The sequence below is a fragment of the Pterocles gutturalis genome, unplaced genomic scaffold (genome assembly GCF_000699245.1).
Source record: "Pterocles gutturalis isolate BGI_N339 unplaced genomic scaffold, ASM69924v1 scaffold50122, whole genome shotgun sequence".
Lineage (NCBI taxonomy): Eukaryota > Metazoa > Chordata > Aves > Pterocliformes > Pteroclidae > Pterocles > Pterocles gutturalis.
In genome coordinates this window covers 1256-17544 of record NW_010109536.1, presented here as the reverse complement: position 1 = coordinate 17544, position 16289 = coordinate 1256, and the positions used below count along the sequence as shown (strand labels likewise).

The 16289-nt window shown below is 36.5% G+C and overlaps 1 protein-coding gene across 1 annotated transcript; it reads right to left on the bottom strand.

The window, feature by feature from the left end:
- Positions 1-2634: 2634 nt before the first annotated feature.
- Positions 2635-14792, bottom strand: LOC104459219 (testis-expressed sequence 10 protein homolog; the record flags this gene model as incomplete). Its single annotated transcript, XM_010073005.1, has 5 exons — positions 14606-14792; positions 13253-13959; positions 7313-7556; positions 5164-5276; positions 2635-2873 (listed from the first exon to the last, which is right to left on the bottom strand). Coding segments are annotated over exons 1-5 (1483 nt in total), but the record flags the coding sequence as incomplete, so codon positions are not given.
- Between the last annotated feature and the right edge of the window lie 1497 nt (positions 14793-16289).

Here is a 16289-nt window from a genome sequence, read left to right as displayed (position 1 = left end):
ACACTTGCTTATTCTTAATTGAATAGCAGATCATTAATTAGCTGAAAAACTACATACAAGTATAATTGTTAACTGAACAAATACAATAAGAAATATTTTAAGTGCATAGAATGCTCAGCCATGTTCCAATAACTCTCTGTGGCATGTTTAGTAAAGCAGGTCCTTCTGTTTTAATTGCTTCATATGAAAAGGACAAGTTTAAAAACAAGCAATCTAAAAATGTATTCTTAAAAGTAATACTTAAAAGGTCCACATCGTAGAGACTTCCAAAATGCAGCCAAAGTCCTCATGATTTTTAACATATTTCCATTTTAATTGGCACATGGCAATCCTCCTGAGGTGACTTGAGTGTTCTCTCTTTGTTACTCAAAGGAAATTTTATCAAAAATAGACCAGCAGCTTGCCTGCTAGTTGAAGTCAATACCTAAGAGATGCAAGAAAGGAGCAGACCTCATAATTACAGAGGGCAGATCCAGAGTTTGATCTTAAACACTGTTGAGAAATCTTCAGATATCACAACTCAAAGCTCTTCTAGACATCCACAGAAAAGGTACATTTCACCCCAGCATAAATAGCTATTTCAAAACAAGCAATCCTGAAAAAAGTGACTGCAAAGACGCCACCATGCTTTTGTGGCATTAACACACGGAAGGTTGACTATGGTTTTATTCTGTCTCTTATTCACTAGTCCTTTGTTTTTCCTATCTAAATGTACCCTCTTGATTCCCATGTCATTTTAAAAAAATATTCTATTGTAATGGTTCACATTTTCTTCTAAAGACGACATACCCTTCCAGGCCCTTAATCTCAATGTCAGAGAGGTTTTAAACAAATCAGAGTTATATTTTTGGTATATAGCATCTTCTGTAGTATCATCTGACACAATGCAGTTCACAATTTCTAGAGCACAATTAAAAAAATAAAAAAAAAAACCAAAACCAACAACAACAACAAGGAAGGTAGCTTTTCTTTTTCAACAAAATCACATAATGGTCGAGGTGGGAAGGGACCTCTGGAGGTCACCTGGGCCAACACCCTTGCTGAAGCAGGATCAGCTAGATCTGGCTGCCCAGGACCATGTCCAGACAGCTTCTGAATATCTCCAAGGATGGAGATTCCACAACCTCTCTGGACAACCTGTGACAGTGCTTGGTTACCCTAACAGTGAAAAAGGGTGTTCCTGATGTTCAGACAGCCTCTCCTGTGGTTCACTTTGTACTCACTGCCTCTTGACATCTAGCCAAGCTTTTAGCACCACACAAGGATTATCTTGAAGGGGTGAGATAAATTATCCACGCAAACTTACAGATTCATGAGCTAAACAATCCCCTACTTGCTTTAAATTCCTGAACCTTTACAGGATCAGCAGACAAGATACATGCATAGTAATCTTTCAGAATTTCACTTAAACTGTTTTTAAGCATATTTATTTTCTGCATTCCTAATGAAAATTATTGCACTAAAATGGCCACTTTGGTTAGAAAAACACCTGCCATTCTCCATTATCTGATAAAAGTTTGTTACACACGGGGAAAAAAAAATTAAAAAAAAAAAATCAACGTTTCATTACAAGGAAAAATGTGAAGTATCTGATCTAACAGTCTAACAACAGTTTTGAAACTACTTTCCTGAGTTGCAACTCTTCTGCTTTAACTCAGCTGATGAGACAGTCACATCTCTGACTGTGGACTATTATTTGCCTTCAACAGGAAGCTACATTCGGAGTGTAGACAGGAATGATTACTTATTATCTTTGTCATCAGGAACATATGAATAGACAGATTCCTAACTAAAATCAATTTGAAAGGAGATAGAACTAACTGCCAAAATACATTTGAGGGTTTTTATCATCCAACACTAACAATTAAACCTGCTGCTATGGGCAAAGCATTTGCTATAAACTCTACTTGGCTGCACAGCTATGGAATTCACTTCTACCAGACTGGTAAGACACAACAGACCCCTGTCATCTTCAGACTTACTGAAAAATTCCTTTCTTTAAGAAGTCCTACATCAACCACTGAACAGACATGTCAACCAAGGTCTCATCTGAAACACAACCAAGTAATACTTGAAAATAAAGGGAAGGGAAAAAAAAAAAAAAACCAAACCACACCAAAAACTAAGCCAGAATACTGTACTGGTCCTGCAAGTCATAACTGGAAGGAAGTTTTATCCTGGAAAAGGATTCAAATCAAATACCTTGTAAAATATTCTACAGCAGCTTCCACCAGAACTAGCTTGGCATTTCATGTCATCACAGAACGAGAATGGTCATCTGACATTACTCCAGGAAGCCTATTAGCTATGGTAATAATTTTAAATCAGGATTGGAATACTGAAGTATCATGCCCCTCTACATCTTAGTAATAAGTTTTCTTCATTGAAAAAAAAAATCTTCCCATTTATAAGAATACCTTAAAACTAAAAACAGGTACACAAAAGTATTAATACTTTGCATATCAATAATATGAAACTAACAGCATTCCTAAAAATCAAACAGTTTTCAATGCCATGTGCATTGATGTGACCCTGAAATTCAATTTATCTCTACCAACAAAATGTAACAACTAGAATAACTCACACTTTTTGTCAGTGCATAATTTTGTTTTTCAGAAACTACTCCTCTCTTACCTTTGTTTTGCTGTATTTGCATTAGTCTCCAAGTCACACCAAGCAACCTGTTGACCTGCTTGCTATTCAGCTTGCTGCCGTCCTGAAGAGTATCTGTCACAAATTTCCTTATCATGTCCAGCCAACCAGAATCCATCTGAAGTGTCGAAGTGCTTGCTAGTGAAACCATTATATCACACAAGGTTAAGTTCAGTAAAAGATGGTCTACACTGTTTGAGGATGTCATACAACACTTGTTGCTAAGGGAGGGGGAAGAAAAGAAAAGAGATTTCAGTAAAGTATTTTGTACCTTTTAATACATGCTACTTTGGTAGAAATAATGCTATGCAGAAAAAAAATTTAAGTGTTAAAGATTTAAAGCAAACACATGTCTTAAAAGAGTCCTCACATTTGACATTTAGGTACACAAAAATTTTTGTTCTGCCACCAAAATGCCTATTTCTCATATCTGTAGTGGCAGCAACAACCAAAGTTCTAAATTGTGTCTCTATGGCAGGTTTCTCCTGTTTGACATTTTTACTCTGGCCTAGCAGCACTTTTAGGTGACTGAAACCACTAAAAGACGGCTAAAAAAATTCATCCTAAATTTTAGTCTCTCCTGTATTTCTTCTTCTGTGAGGAATCACACAGATTTTGTCATTATCACACAATAACAAAAAGGACTATTAACAGCATAGAGAAATCCATTTATGTACTTTTTTCCAAACTCATGTGGAATCAGAAACACATCTATCACCATTGCAACATTCTGCAGGACCACCCTGTTGCCCTACAGAGGTTTGAAAGACAAAATTAAGGGACACCAACAAAAGAATCAATGGTACTGCAGGCTGACGTATAATGATGTATAATGCTAGAACTTCTCTACTTGCTGACTGGTCACCTACAGAATACAAGAAAAAAAAACACCACAACATTTATCCACAGAAAGCTACACAATATGAATGCCTACATTCAGAATACAAAGCAGAGCTGTGGAAAAAAAATAACAAAAAGCACTTTAACCTGCACTACAGTAAGTGCAGCCATCCTTTAGTTCAGAGCCAATCATTACGATATGAGCAAATAAATCTCAACCTATGGACATCACTTACACATGGCATAAGCGCTAATAACTTTTCCGTGTTCAGAATATGTAGACACTAAGCACTATCAGCAGTGCTGTGGTCAATTTCTGCAGCATTTTGCAAACTGGAGAAGGAAGCAAGCCTCAAAATGCCATGCAAGGTTTCCAAATGCAGGCCTTCAACCCAACGCATTGGTAAGTGATGAAAACAAATGCAACTACTTTTTCATGGTGTGAAGCTAAGTTTCCAGAAGTTTTGAAGTAACAGTCAAATTAAAAATACAAGAGTTTCACAGATTATTTCTCCTGCAGGTATCCAACAACATATTTATTTTAAACTACAAGAGTGGGGCAAAACTTAGTTGCAGAGTGAAGAAGGATCAACAGAAGTATGGTTAGTCAGGATGTCATGTACAAGACAAGAAAGATGGTTGCACTGCTTAGCTACTACTTCTGAGATTTTCAGTTTCAAGGAAAGGTGTTCAGGTCAAAACCTGGAAAAGCAAAACACCTTTCGGCTTTATGAACTTCATGGGTAAGACTTAGGGGAAATTAAAGCATTCAACAAAGAGCTACGCTGTATCTCTGATCTTCCTTCCAGGAAGGAAAAATACAACAGTCAAAACACCAAACGGGATTTCAGCCTTAAGTATACCTGCACCACGGATGACCCTTAGCATAAGAAGAGCTGCTTCTGCTACTACAGCTCAGTCTTCAGTGGCACAGTTTCGAAGCATTCGAAACCAAGACACACACCAGCTGATATTCATTGTACATACACCAGTGTTTTACATGGACTGCAATGACTCCAGAACAGACTTTGTATTAACATAGTCTCACATCCGGGAGCTGAGAGGGGAGAAAACCTGCTGCTGGCCTGTACCTGAACAAAATTGGTGCACCCACTCTGACAGCTCAATAGTGAAAAAGCACGTGTTTGGCTTTTCCTTCTCCAGTACTGCCTTGCCACACAATATAGGCACAAAGTGTCCTATTTTCCCTCCTATCTGTATCTATACAGTCCCGTAACACAACTATAGAAGAGTAGATGTGGTGAAGAAATGTGTTTGAACTATGTTTTGATGTAATTTATCAGTCAACTGAAGAAAACGTACAGAACTATTAAACTAGTCAAACACAAATCACCATTTAGCAACATGCAAATTCCAGATCAAGCATTCAATAAAATATTTTCACTTCTCTAAGACAGAATTTTAATTTCTACTGGAGGCTATTCAGATGACTTACTATACAATACTTTCACAAAGAACAACCAAATCTTCTCAATTCAAAGCAATGCTACCTTCCTATAAAAACTTCTCTACAGATCTTCAAGGAACATGCAATAAAAAGTTTTCTTTTCCAACATTAAAAACTTAATACTGGATAAAGCACTTGACTCACATTGTCTCGCTTATCTTATGAAATCAGAAGCTGGAACATGACAGTGATTTTATTCTTACCCTTTGCACGAATCTTTCTTTTTGTGCTTTACTGTTTCTTGTAAAGAATAAGGAAAATGACGCATGAAGTGGTGCTTGAAATCAACAAGGTAATTCATTCGAAGCCATAGTTCCTGTTAAGGAAAGCAGACGATAGACTGAAAATATGGTAGTAAGCAAAATACACAAATGCAATCATCTTCCAAAATCCATTACTGGAACCAATGAAAAACAGGAACTTCAGTTTCTGTTTGCAAGTTTTCATACATATTTACTTTGAGATGTAAATGCGAAGTCTGGTTCATGAACCTCAAGGTCCACAAAACAAGGGAGTAAAATTATGATATAAATCAAGGTTGAGTGACAACATTTAATCCAAACCAGACCAGCATATTTTCTTAGCACATATTAATGTGAGTCCATGTAATATTAAACTGAGTTACAGATGTGAATTTAAAGTGGTTTTATATCAATTTATCAGTGCACTTAAAATCACAGTGAACTCCTGATTTACTTCTGTCCCAAGGTTTCCATTAAATGTATTCCGACACTATCACACATCTTTCCCCATTATTAGTGTACTTGTAGTTCAAAGCCCACTGCCAAAACATCTTCCAGTAGAAAGGCCATGCTTACAGAAAAAGGCTTTTTTCAATATTTAAAAATAATTTCACTTTGTGGGTTAACAGACACTCAGTCACCATTTCATTAGCTGTCCAGCAGAACTCATCAGAAAAAAAGCCTGCATTGCTATCAAATTGGTCGGGCAGAATAATCTCTTTAATATTCAAGTACTTAAGAACAGAGAATGACCATTAAACTATTTCAAAGCTTAATAGGTTTCCACTAAGCATCGTCAGACCAGTTTTACAAAGTGTCTCTAATAACCACTTTGGTCCATAAGCCCAAGGGCTATTAAATAAGCAAAGCTTCCCTTTTCAAACTGAGCCATTTGAATGCATATTATATATAAAGGTGACTATAAAGACAAAATAGGATAAACGGTTTATCTTATCTAAAACACAGTATGCTCAAAAAAAATGTTATATGGACATCAGATTTTTTTTTACCCAAAAACATTCTAAGATCATATTGCAACGGCATGTACCTAACGGGCTACATCTTGCCACAGGAACACTCCTTTCACGTGAGTGAAAAGCAGGCACCCTATGGCTAAAGGCAGCAGTTTGCAGTACTCTAAAGAAAAAGGTCAGGGGCAGCAGGCTGCCACAGGTATTTACCTGGCCAAGAGCCTGCTTTCTGCCTGCTTCCAAGAGGCCTTCTAGAAAAGATGAAAGTGGGACTGTGCTTTGTTCACACACACTGAATTTATCCCTCAGACTGTGTATGTTGGATAACTCCAGTCTAATGGAATGATTCCACAAATAATTTCCCATAATTATTCTGTGCATAGATTTTTGTTTAGCAAATGGACCTACAGTCTTACACACAGGTAAAACAAAGAGCTGACAAGACATTCCTTCCCACTACTCTCAACAGACAAAATGGAAAGTGTTCTTTTTCCAGCTTGCAAAAATCTTTGGAAGAGCAGCAAATGTTACAAAAAAAAAAATGGCAATTCATTTATCAAAGTAAAAGACAGACAAAATAATTAGGGAAAAAAACTTCAAGGATGTTTTCCAACATTCTAATTGATGTTCTGATTTAATGTGTCTTGTGATCCTATCAATCACAATACAATGTAGGTTGCACCAAGCATTTACAGAATCTTATACCACCATAATTCCCTGCCTTTCCAAGTGTTTCTTAAGGGTTTGTTCATTTCCAACCCCACCCTTCCCCCCAATATATAAAATTTTTCAACGTGTAAAAACAAACACTTCTCATCTACGCTTTCTTCAAATTTATATTCTAGAGGTTATCTGGGAGACAAAATGCTCCTCTTCTCCAGTACCACTTTCAGTTTCAAAAGCTCTTGTGCTGCAGTCTGTCAAGAAGGATTCCTGGAGACTATCAGTGAACTTGTTGCTCAGTTCAACAGATTCTCTGCTCAAGAGACTTGACAAAATCCAAACTCAAATTCTACTCAAAACCTAGGCTACTTCTCTCTTAATAAAATATTTCCACTACTTCCAATCACCAAATCACTAGCTTCTGATCAAAACAAAATGAACTCTCATTAATATGCCACAGATAACTTCTCCCTTACCATTTTGTATGTTTCATCGTGTCGCTTTGTGAGTTTCCACAATAAATGTATTATACTAAGCACTTGCTGCATAAGCTGCTGAGATTCTGACTCCAAAAGGTTTCCAAGAATGGGAGCTGATTGTGCAGGAGATGCTTCAATCCAGCACTCAATCAGTAACGGAATTATTATCTCAATAAAACCTTTTAAGTTTTCAGCCGAGGACAGGCCTTTTTCTGCACTGTCCATTACACTTGCCAGAGACCTAAATGACAAAAAGCAAAAAAAAAAAAAAAAAAAAAAAATCACACCTTTAAAACCAGATTAGAGCAATATCACTTTCCTGCTTTCTGAATACCAGGAAAAATTACTTTTTTAATACATTAAATGTTTGCTTCCTTTCTTGCGCTAGACATTTCAGTAAGGAAAAAAGGGAATTCAAACCATCTACAACAAACCTGCTCCTGAGTCTCCCTGAAAGTTTGTGTGCTTCTCTAATAACTTCTTAGATTTCAGTATTTCTTTCCCCATTGTTATATGTAAAGTCTATTAAGTGGAGAAATATGATTTCCATTATCATATCACCTTGAACCAACAGATAAGAATTCACTGTACTCAGCACAACAAAATAAAAAGGCTTTAAGTTTTAAGCTTCTTGAAGCAAAATAATGAAACTGACTACAAAGTATTGTCAAATGCATGATGTTTATTACAAGTAATAACCATCTCCAGCTATAACAAACATAATGGTTGCTCACATTAACAGGAAAAAAAAAAATCATTCTGCAAAAACATAACTTTGGTTCCCACCTGATCTTTAACTATAATGCTCTGGAGAACAACTAGCTGTAAAATTATTAAAATTATCTCATAATGAAGTTAAACAAAAATTATCAAAAATTGAAGAGTTCTAGTTTAAAATAAAGTAACATCTTGCAGAAAGGAAGAAAACCAATGACTTTCCCCCCCCCTCGTAACACACTTCATTTGTGTTTCAAAACGGATTTTCAACACAAATTACCAAATCCTGCTCCCGGACAAATTTAGGCAATCTGTATCAATTTTAAAAAGAAGGTTCTTTAAAGAAAGAAACCCCTGAATAACTTCTGCTAATTTTAAGCAATACAGAAGCTTCTGAAAGGGTTTCCAAATAACAAGAGCACAAAAAAAAAAAAAAGGCAACAATAATTTCAACTGATGGTTTCTGACACTGTCTTCCATTATGACTTTGATTTCTAACTCACAGCAGGGAATTTCCATCATAATTCTACCTTCCTAATATACATAAAATCAGTACGCTAAACTTCTTGTTAAACTCCTTTCTATTTCCGTGATGTTATCCAAGTTGTTTTTCTTTACATACACACCCAAAACAGAATTTGAAAAACTATTTGCTTTCTGTCCACAGACAGGCAGAGAAGTTCTGTTTACAAATATTTTATTTTCCTGGTCATCCTGTCATTTCCAAATTATCCAATTAGTTATAACCTTCTATGAAGCTACATTTCTCATGATGTTGTAATCATCTATAATATGCACATAATAGAAAATTTTATTGTGTCTGGTTGAAGTTGGTATCTCAAGAAAATCACTAAACCAAAACAAACCCAGGTATTAACAATCTGTAAAAGCAGCAGGGAGAAGACATCTGCAAAGGAATAAAAAAGCAAGTGTGAGACAAAAGCAGGATCTTTTCAATGAAGCCAAGATGGGAGAGAGAACATAGACCTCCGGCACAAAACAAAATGGACAAGCAGAAACATAACTGGTCATAAGACAAAAATGTTAATCTTTAGTACATATTACAACTATCAGACATCTTAAAATTTTATAAAGCTTAGCATTAACTGCAGAAACCAACATATGCAGTCAATGTAATTTGGTTTATTTGTCCCTTTTTTGTTGCCCTATGTCCCTTCTATCCCGCAGACTATGCAGAAGACACCAGTTTCTTTCAGACTATAAAGAGAATTTAGGGTGAATAGCTCCAACTTAGACTTTAACTCTCCGTCATCTAAACACACAGCAGACAAATCCCATCTCCCAGTTATAACCACAATTAATTCTAAAGCCTCACTGGACACACCAGTTGATAGCAAGACCATAACCTCACTGAAAAAGTTAGGTTGTCCTGTATCTGCTATGCCATGACAGGACTACACAGTCAGCTGAGATTCTGAAGTGTCATTAATTGTCTGAAATAGTTCTGAAGTAGTAGTCTTTAATCACTTCTCTGAAAATAACACCTGATATTACAGCAGAGCTCTGGAATTTGAGCGATCTATTTCTGGAACACAAAAAAACCTCCCCATTAAACAGTGAACATTGCATGAAACCTGAGAAGCTGGCAACACACCTGAAGATTACTACAAAAGTATAACACACACCACCAACAGTTTCAGCACTTTTCTGAAACAAAGGATGGAAAAAGAAGGAATAATCCATGCCAAAAAGGATACTCCACCCAGCTGCCGAAAGCATGTAGGCAAGAATACTTAGCACAGCTTTCATGTACCCCTGTAAAAGATCCCCCATCTCTCAGGACTCCTCCAAATATTCAACGTTAATAACGAGAAGGGTAAATAAAATCTGATTGCCAGTAACAGATGATGACAAAGTATTACAGTAATCTGTCCAGTATGCACCTGATTAGTGCAATATCCTTAGCAATACAGATTCACTGGAATGATTTTATGTCAATTTTGTCATGTATCTGTTATCGCTATTCTTTTAATGGTAAGGAGGCTCTCAGAAACACTACAAAGCATATTACCTTTATACTGATACAAGATACTACTGAGGGGAGCTGCAAGATACTTGTTTACCCCTCAAGCTGTCATTTTTCTTTAAAATGCCAATATTTTTATGAAGCAGAACCAAACAAAGAACACAGTGTAACATATCTGCCATTTGACAGTAAGAAGAAGACAAAAGAAATTCAGCAAACAGAAGGAAGTGTAACAGAAACAGAAAATAAGGAAACAACTTTCGGCTGCTTGAAATAGGAAAAGTCATTGCAAGTTAATAGGTTTTCATAGGCCAGAACCTAAGCCAGGTTACTGTCCTCCTTTTTTGTGTGGACTGTCAACTGCAGCGAAGAAACACTCAGTGCGCCAAGTGAACTGTATTTTCCATTTCTATCTGATGCACAGGTCACACTCTATACATATTTATTCACTATGCTTTGTCTTCCATTTTGGTCTCCCAACTCGTCTTTGCTTTTCTCTGCAGTTTCCATTTTGTCCTTTCTCAGCAGAAACAGAAGCTCTACCATTTCTCTTCAGCACTGCTTTCACTCCAAAACAAGATCACACACCTTGGTATCACCACATTTAAGTTGTGAAGACTTTCCATTTTTCCACACCTGAAATAAGTTTGATGCAAAAAGCAGCACAGTCAGCATATAAAGCAGAGGATATATTCTAATAATCTCCTCACTCACTGTAATCTTTAATTCCCACACAGTAGGAAGACCTAGCACACAACAGAAAATAAAGCCTTAAGATTGCATTGTTGATCCACCCAGCATTCCAAGCTCAGAATCTATACTTTTTAATAAACATTAATACTGCAAACTGATTCTGAAAATCCCTTTCCGTAATCACCAGGTTATCACCACGGTGCCATCCCTTATCCAATGAACTTGTAAGATTAAAAAGATAAAGGAACTTTTAAGAATTTAGCATATGATTAGTGGTGCTTGGAAGCCTACTTTTTAGAGAACAAAGCTGAAACTTACTTGCAGTATTAACGATGCAGCCACCAATACATGCACACTGCAATTAGTTACTTATGGTATGGTCAACTCATTATCTATAGTTAGGACTTGACTATTTGTGCATTGGCATCTTTAAACAAAAACATACACACTGATTGAGATTTTGGAAGCACTCAAGGAGCATTACAGATGTCTTGCACTTCTTTTTAGAAGTAATTTCTGTCCTTGCAGTAATGGCCACAGCAGAGGCCCAGAAAAGGCCACACTTGGGACTGGAAGAGACAGAATTAAACATCTTCAGATTACTAGAAAAATTTCAGTGGCAAATATAAAAGCCACCACAGTAACTTCCACTCTTACAATTTCATGGATATCCAACAGAACAAGCTGTACTGGTCCTTTGTGCAAAATGAATATACCAAAAATACACGCAAATGTGATAAAATGAGAACATTTTAGTACCTTCTGCAGATGCCCCTTCTCTTTCCATTCTTCTCTGTTCAGCTCCCATCAGCTTGCTTTGCCAATCTCGCCTTGGATACTAGCAATGTTTCCTTCTATTCTTCTGGCTCCTCCTCATGCTTGCAAAAGCCTTTTTGAAAGTACTTATAACCACAAGTGGATCATGATGTTTCACCAAAATCTAGCTCCTCGGAAAAGTGGAATCCAATTCAGGTGACACCAGATGTAAAGTTTATTTTCCTAGACCTTGGATACAATGCATCTTCAGCTGTTACACGGCAAGGCACATCACACACTGCATATCATTCAGGGAAAAACATGAGAATCCTCTGATATACGGTGGTCCACAACTGTATGCTTCTGACTGCAGAGATGAAGTCCACAGGACTGTTTTGTGCTCAGCACTGAACCCTTCCCCCTGCCTCAAGTGGGCTTCACTAGTCTAGTTTCCAACTAAAGTTTCACCTGCAGCAGATATTGTTGGTCATGACTGAACTCCCACTTCTATAAGAATAACTCGCACATTTTACTTAGCTAAATAAAAATTTTCTGTACCAACCACAAGTAGTATGCTATCTACTGAGAAGAAGCCTAGGAGAGTGGGAATGGAATGGTCATTTGTGTCTCCACAACAGAGATGGAAAATACCTGCTAGTTCAGGCCAAAACCTGTGGTATTAAAAGAGAACACTTCTTCTGCACTTCATTCATTCAAAGATACGAGATGGACGTAGCAATGGATTAGGCAGTGGCTTTTATACCCTTTTTTGCCACTAACCTAGATGAACTTGGTGTAACTGCTTTATACGCCTTATTCTGTCTCCCCTAGTAGTAAAACAAGGATTGTGGTTTCTCTTCAAACCACCTTGATATCTATGGATTAGAAGTGCCATGTAATGGCTAAACAGTTTCCAGTTTTCAAGTTATTCCAGGTCTCCCACCAACAGATATGTAACATCTATAGCAATGCATATACATGAGATGTCAATGTTTAAAAGCTATGTAAGAATAAAGTGGGGTGGGAGGTTCCCCTCTAGTTTGAGGAGTGGGTGAATCAGAAAGGAGGAACAGAAATAAAGATGGTTAATTATTTTTTCCTTAACTTCAGTTCACATCTATTCAAAGTTCTACTAAAAACCTTTCTGTGAAGCACACTACGTTTTCTTCAATATTCACAAACATGTCTCAGACAAGACATCTTTTATCCATAGTGAAGACACAAAAGAGTAAATTGATTAATATCTAGAATCAAAAACTCAGAACTTCATACAGCCAGACACGTTACCATACTGTCCTTTTTAAAATGAGCTATATTCAAAGAAAATAGACTCCTAAACTTATGGTAGACTCTTTAAAGTAAAAGCACAAAATTTCAGCAAAATTCATTATTACAGTGTAAGAAACAAGCTTACATTTAATGTAAAGAAATTTGTCTGCTTGCCCCCAGGTCTATTTGATATCCTGCAACAACCTGCAGTCGTCAGTTTGCATTCCAAAAAAAATGCTACAGTTGGCATTACAAAATTATGATGAATAGCATAAAGCTTTTCTTTGGTAATGGGAAAGTTCATGATATACACATAGCATGGTTATCTGCCGAGTATTTCCATATTTTCAAGCCACTGCACTAAGACTGCACATTACACTAAGTGCCCTAAAATATAGTTAACGGACAACCCCACAATAAAAATTAAATAGTTGTCTTCAACAGCAACAAACCACAGTTTAACATTGTGATCATACAGTTGACATTAATTCCCAAATTAGTTAATGTTTTCTCACCTCAGTCTAAATGACGAGTTGATCTTTGGTCGTAAGCCACCATTTTCAAATAGTGGTATATGTTGCTGATTATTTGCATGGACCTTCCAACTTATACATATTGGGTTCCTCACAGAATGAGGGCTATCCTTTTGTTCTTGAAGCCCTTCATCTTCTCTTTCACTGGATCCATCTACCACTGCTTGGAGAAACTTCTTGAGCCTATTAAGTACATTCAGCCTCCACTGCTGAGAAGTTACTCTGCGATTTGGGTTAACAGAGAGCATCCAGGAAAGTTTCTCTCTGCTTTTCAGTCTTTTTGACAGTTGCTGGTGAGAAATAAGCTCTACAAAATTCTTTAACAATATACTGCTGCGGTCTGTGAGAAGAGCTGGGTATGCTTCCAATAAAATGTCCAAGACTTTCAATGAATCTTCCTGAATTCCCTCACTGATATGAGTCATGGCACTGGAGAGATGGGCACTTACCAAAGGAAAAAAAGGAGCAATCTGTTCCGCTCTTATTTTTGAAGCCAAGAATTGCAGCAGGTGAACAGCTGCTCCTCTGACACCGGAATCTTTGTCTGTAAACACAGCTGCCACCTCACTTATTATATTCGAAAGGTGCGCATCAATTACAAATGGATACTGAGACAGGAGATCTTTGAGCCCAAGAAGTGCATTATGCTTAACCCCGGGACTATAGTGATGCATCTGTGAAAGCAGATCCTAAAAGGAAAGAAACATATATACTTGCTATCATCATTACTTTAAGCTCTTTCAACTTCCTCACCTATTTCCAGCACATTGTTCTTAAACACTTCAAAACACAGAGTCTATTCTTGCAAAGTTCATAGCAGCATAGTATGTTCAGAAAAAAATATATAACATTAGTTTGAAGCCTAACAATGAACAAATCATCAAAATTCAATGACAGGAAAAACAAGATACCATGATTTGTCCTCCAAGTAATCAGATAATCCTCAGTCTTAAATTTATGCACAACCCTACTGACGTTGGGGTAACCAAAAATAAGCCCTACTTTTTAAAAGCCTGTCCTTAAGTTATGATCTAAGACTTTCAAAAACTGAATGTTAAACCTAGATACTTAAATCATTGTGCAACTTCAGTTTTTGCACTGCTGAAAACCTTTCCCTTGGGTTATATGCTGGTCCAGCAATTTGAGTCATTAAGTTCATGGGTCAGCTTATTATCAAGGACAGAGAGGCTGTATTCAGATACTTTGCTCTGTTTTTTTAAGGTTTTGTTTTGTTTTTAAATAAATCTTTTTTTTCCTAAATTCTAGTAAACACAGGAAACCTAGATAAATGACAAACAATATTCTGTAATTTCAGAATGTAAGGTTACAGTATACCTTTATGTTAAGTTTTCTATTTTGCGTAGGAAGCACTCCATCTTCTTTAAGTTGCTCAGGAATTTGTATGGCCTTTGTTTTGAAGGTAGTATCAGTTGCATTCTCTAGTTTAGGCTTTTTTTTCCCAACTTTTAATTTTACTTTCTGGAAATCTTCTTGATGTTTCCTTTTTTTAGTCATTCTGATTCTCTGCAAAAAGATATTCATCATTTTAATTTGATTAAATACACTAAAACCAAATATTTTTCTACCAAAGAGCAGCAACTTCCTAATGAAGGCTACTGTTTTTATGCTTTTTCCTATGCATAAACTAGCATCCAATCCCGAGACAAGATGTTAGCCTAAACAGACACGCAGACTAATACAGTACAGCTGTTCTTCTAGTGTCCAGAAAACATTCTGCTGCTCCTTTGACTGTCTTTGCTCTGTGAACTGCTTTACTGAAAAAGATCACTTACACTTACATATCTGCATCTTCCGGTGCTTTACCAGATTAAGTTGTTTGGTTTTATTTTAAAATGTTCTTGCCAATAAAGGAACTTTTTTACATACTTGACCCATGTCAAGCCAAAAGAGCTCAGTGAACCGTTTCATTTAATTTGTACATTGTTTACCAACTCAATCATTAATAGCATACTGTCTCCACAGGTAAAATCATGGGCTTAATCAGGCCTTCACTGATAACAGCAGCATACAAGAATCTAAGAAAACTTCCACTACACACTGAAAAGCCCAATCTGTGCATTTAAAAATGATAACTAGAAACAAAGTGGGGGGGGAAGAGGTTAAATGGCCACATATAAAGCCAAAAGACCGGAAAACTTCCATATTTAAAAAGGCATAAGAAATAAGGTAGCATGAGTAGCTATACTTAGAATTAAGTCATGCAGACATACTAAACATACAATAACCAAAACAAACTAAACTCCACACTTCAGTTTATGAATGACCTTTTAGCTTTGATGTATCTGTACTGATAAAAGTACTCTTAATTCTAGCAGATCAAAACCCAAAACCAACAAAAAAACCCAAACACTATACCACAGTTCCCTTTATCTTCCTTCCTCAATCTCCGTACTTCTAAATTCATAACGAAACTCCAGAAGTTGATGTCACTACACTCAACATCATATATAAATTGCGCCTAGGTTCCTGTTAATTAAGACCATGAATCCATGGTCTGATGACTCCTAGAAGTGGTTACAGAAATTAATTACTATTTAAAAGGGGGAAGGGGCAGACAAGCACAAAGCCATTACAATGTTAACATCCCACAACTTTCTAATAACAGGTAATTTATAGATCTGGAAATCTGAATACTTCCAGATCTCACTGTACACAGTATAAAGCTCCATGCTGTCAGGTACATAAACTTTCGTTTCTTCCCTCTTTCAAAATACTCTTTGAGTAACTAGGTTTTGCACATTCTTGATACTGGAATTATACAAAAACACTGCAAACACAAACTTCAAATTTTAAAGACCAAACTAACTAAAAAAAAGAAAAAAATTTCAGCTGACTGAACCCAGAAATTCCTAAGTAAAGTATGCAAACAATGATTCTTTTATGGTGGATATGATCATCGCTCACTCCAGAAAACAGAGTTCTACAGGTGATTTTCCCAATGAACTTCAAACCATAAATTTGTGCTGTATTACAGTATTTCATATACATATTCACAGGA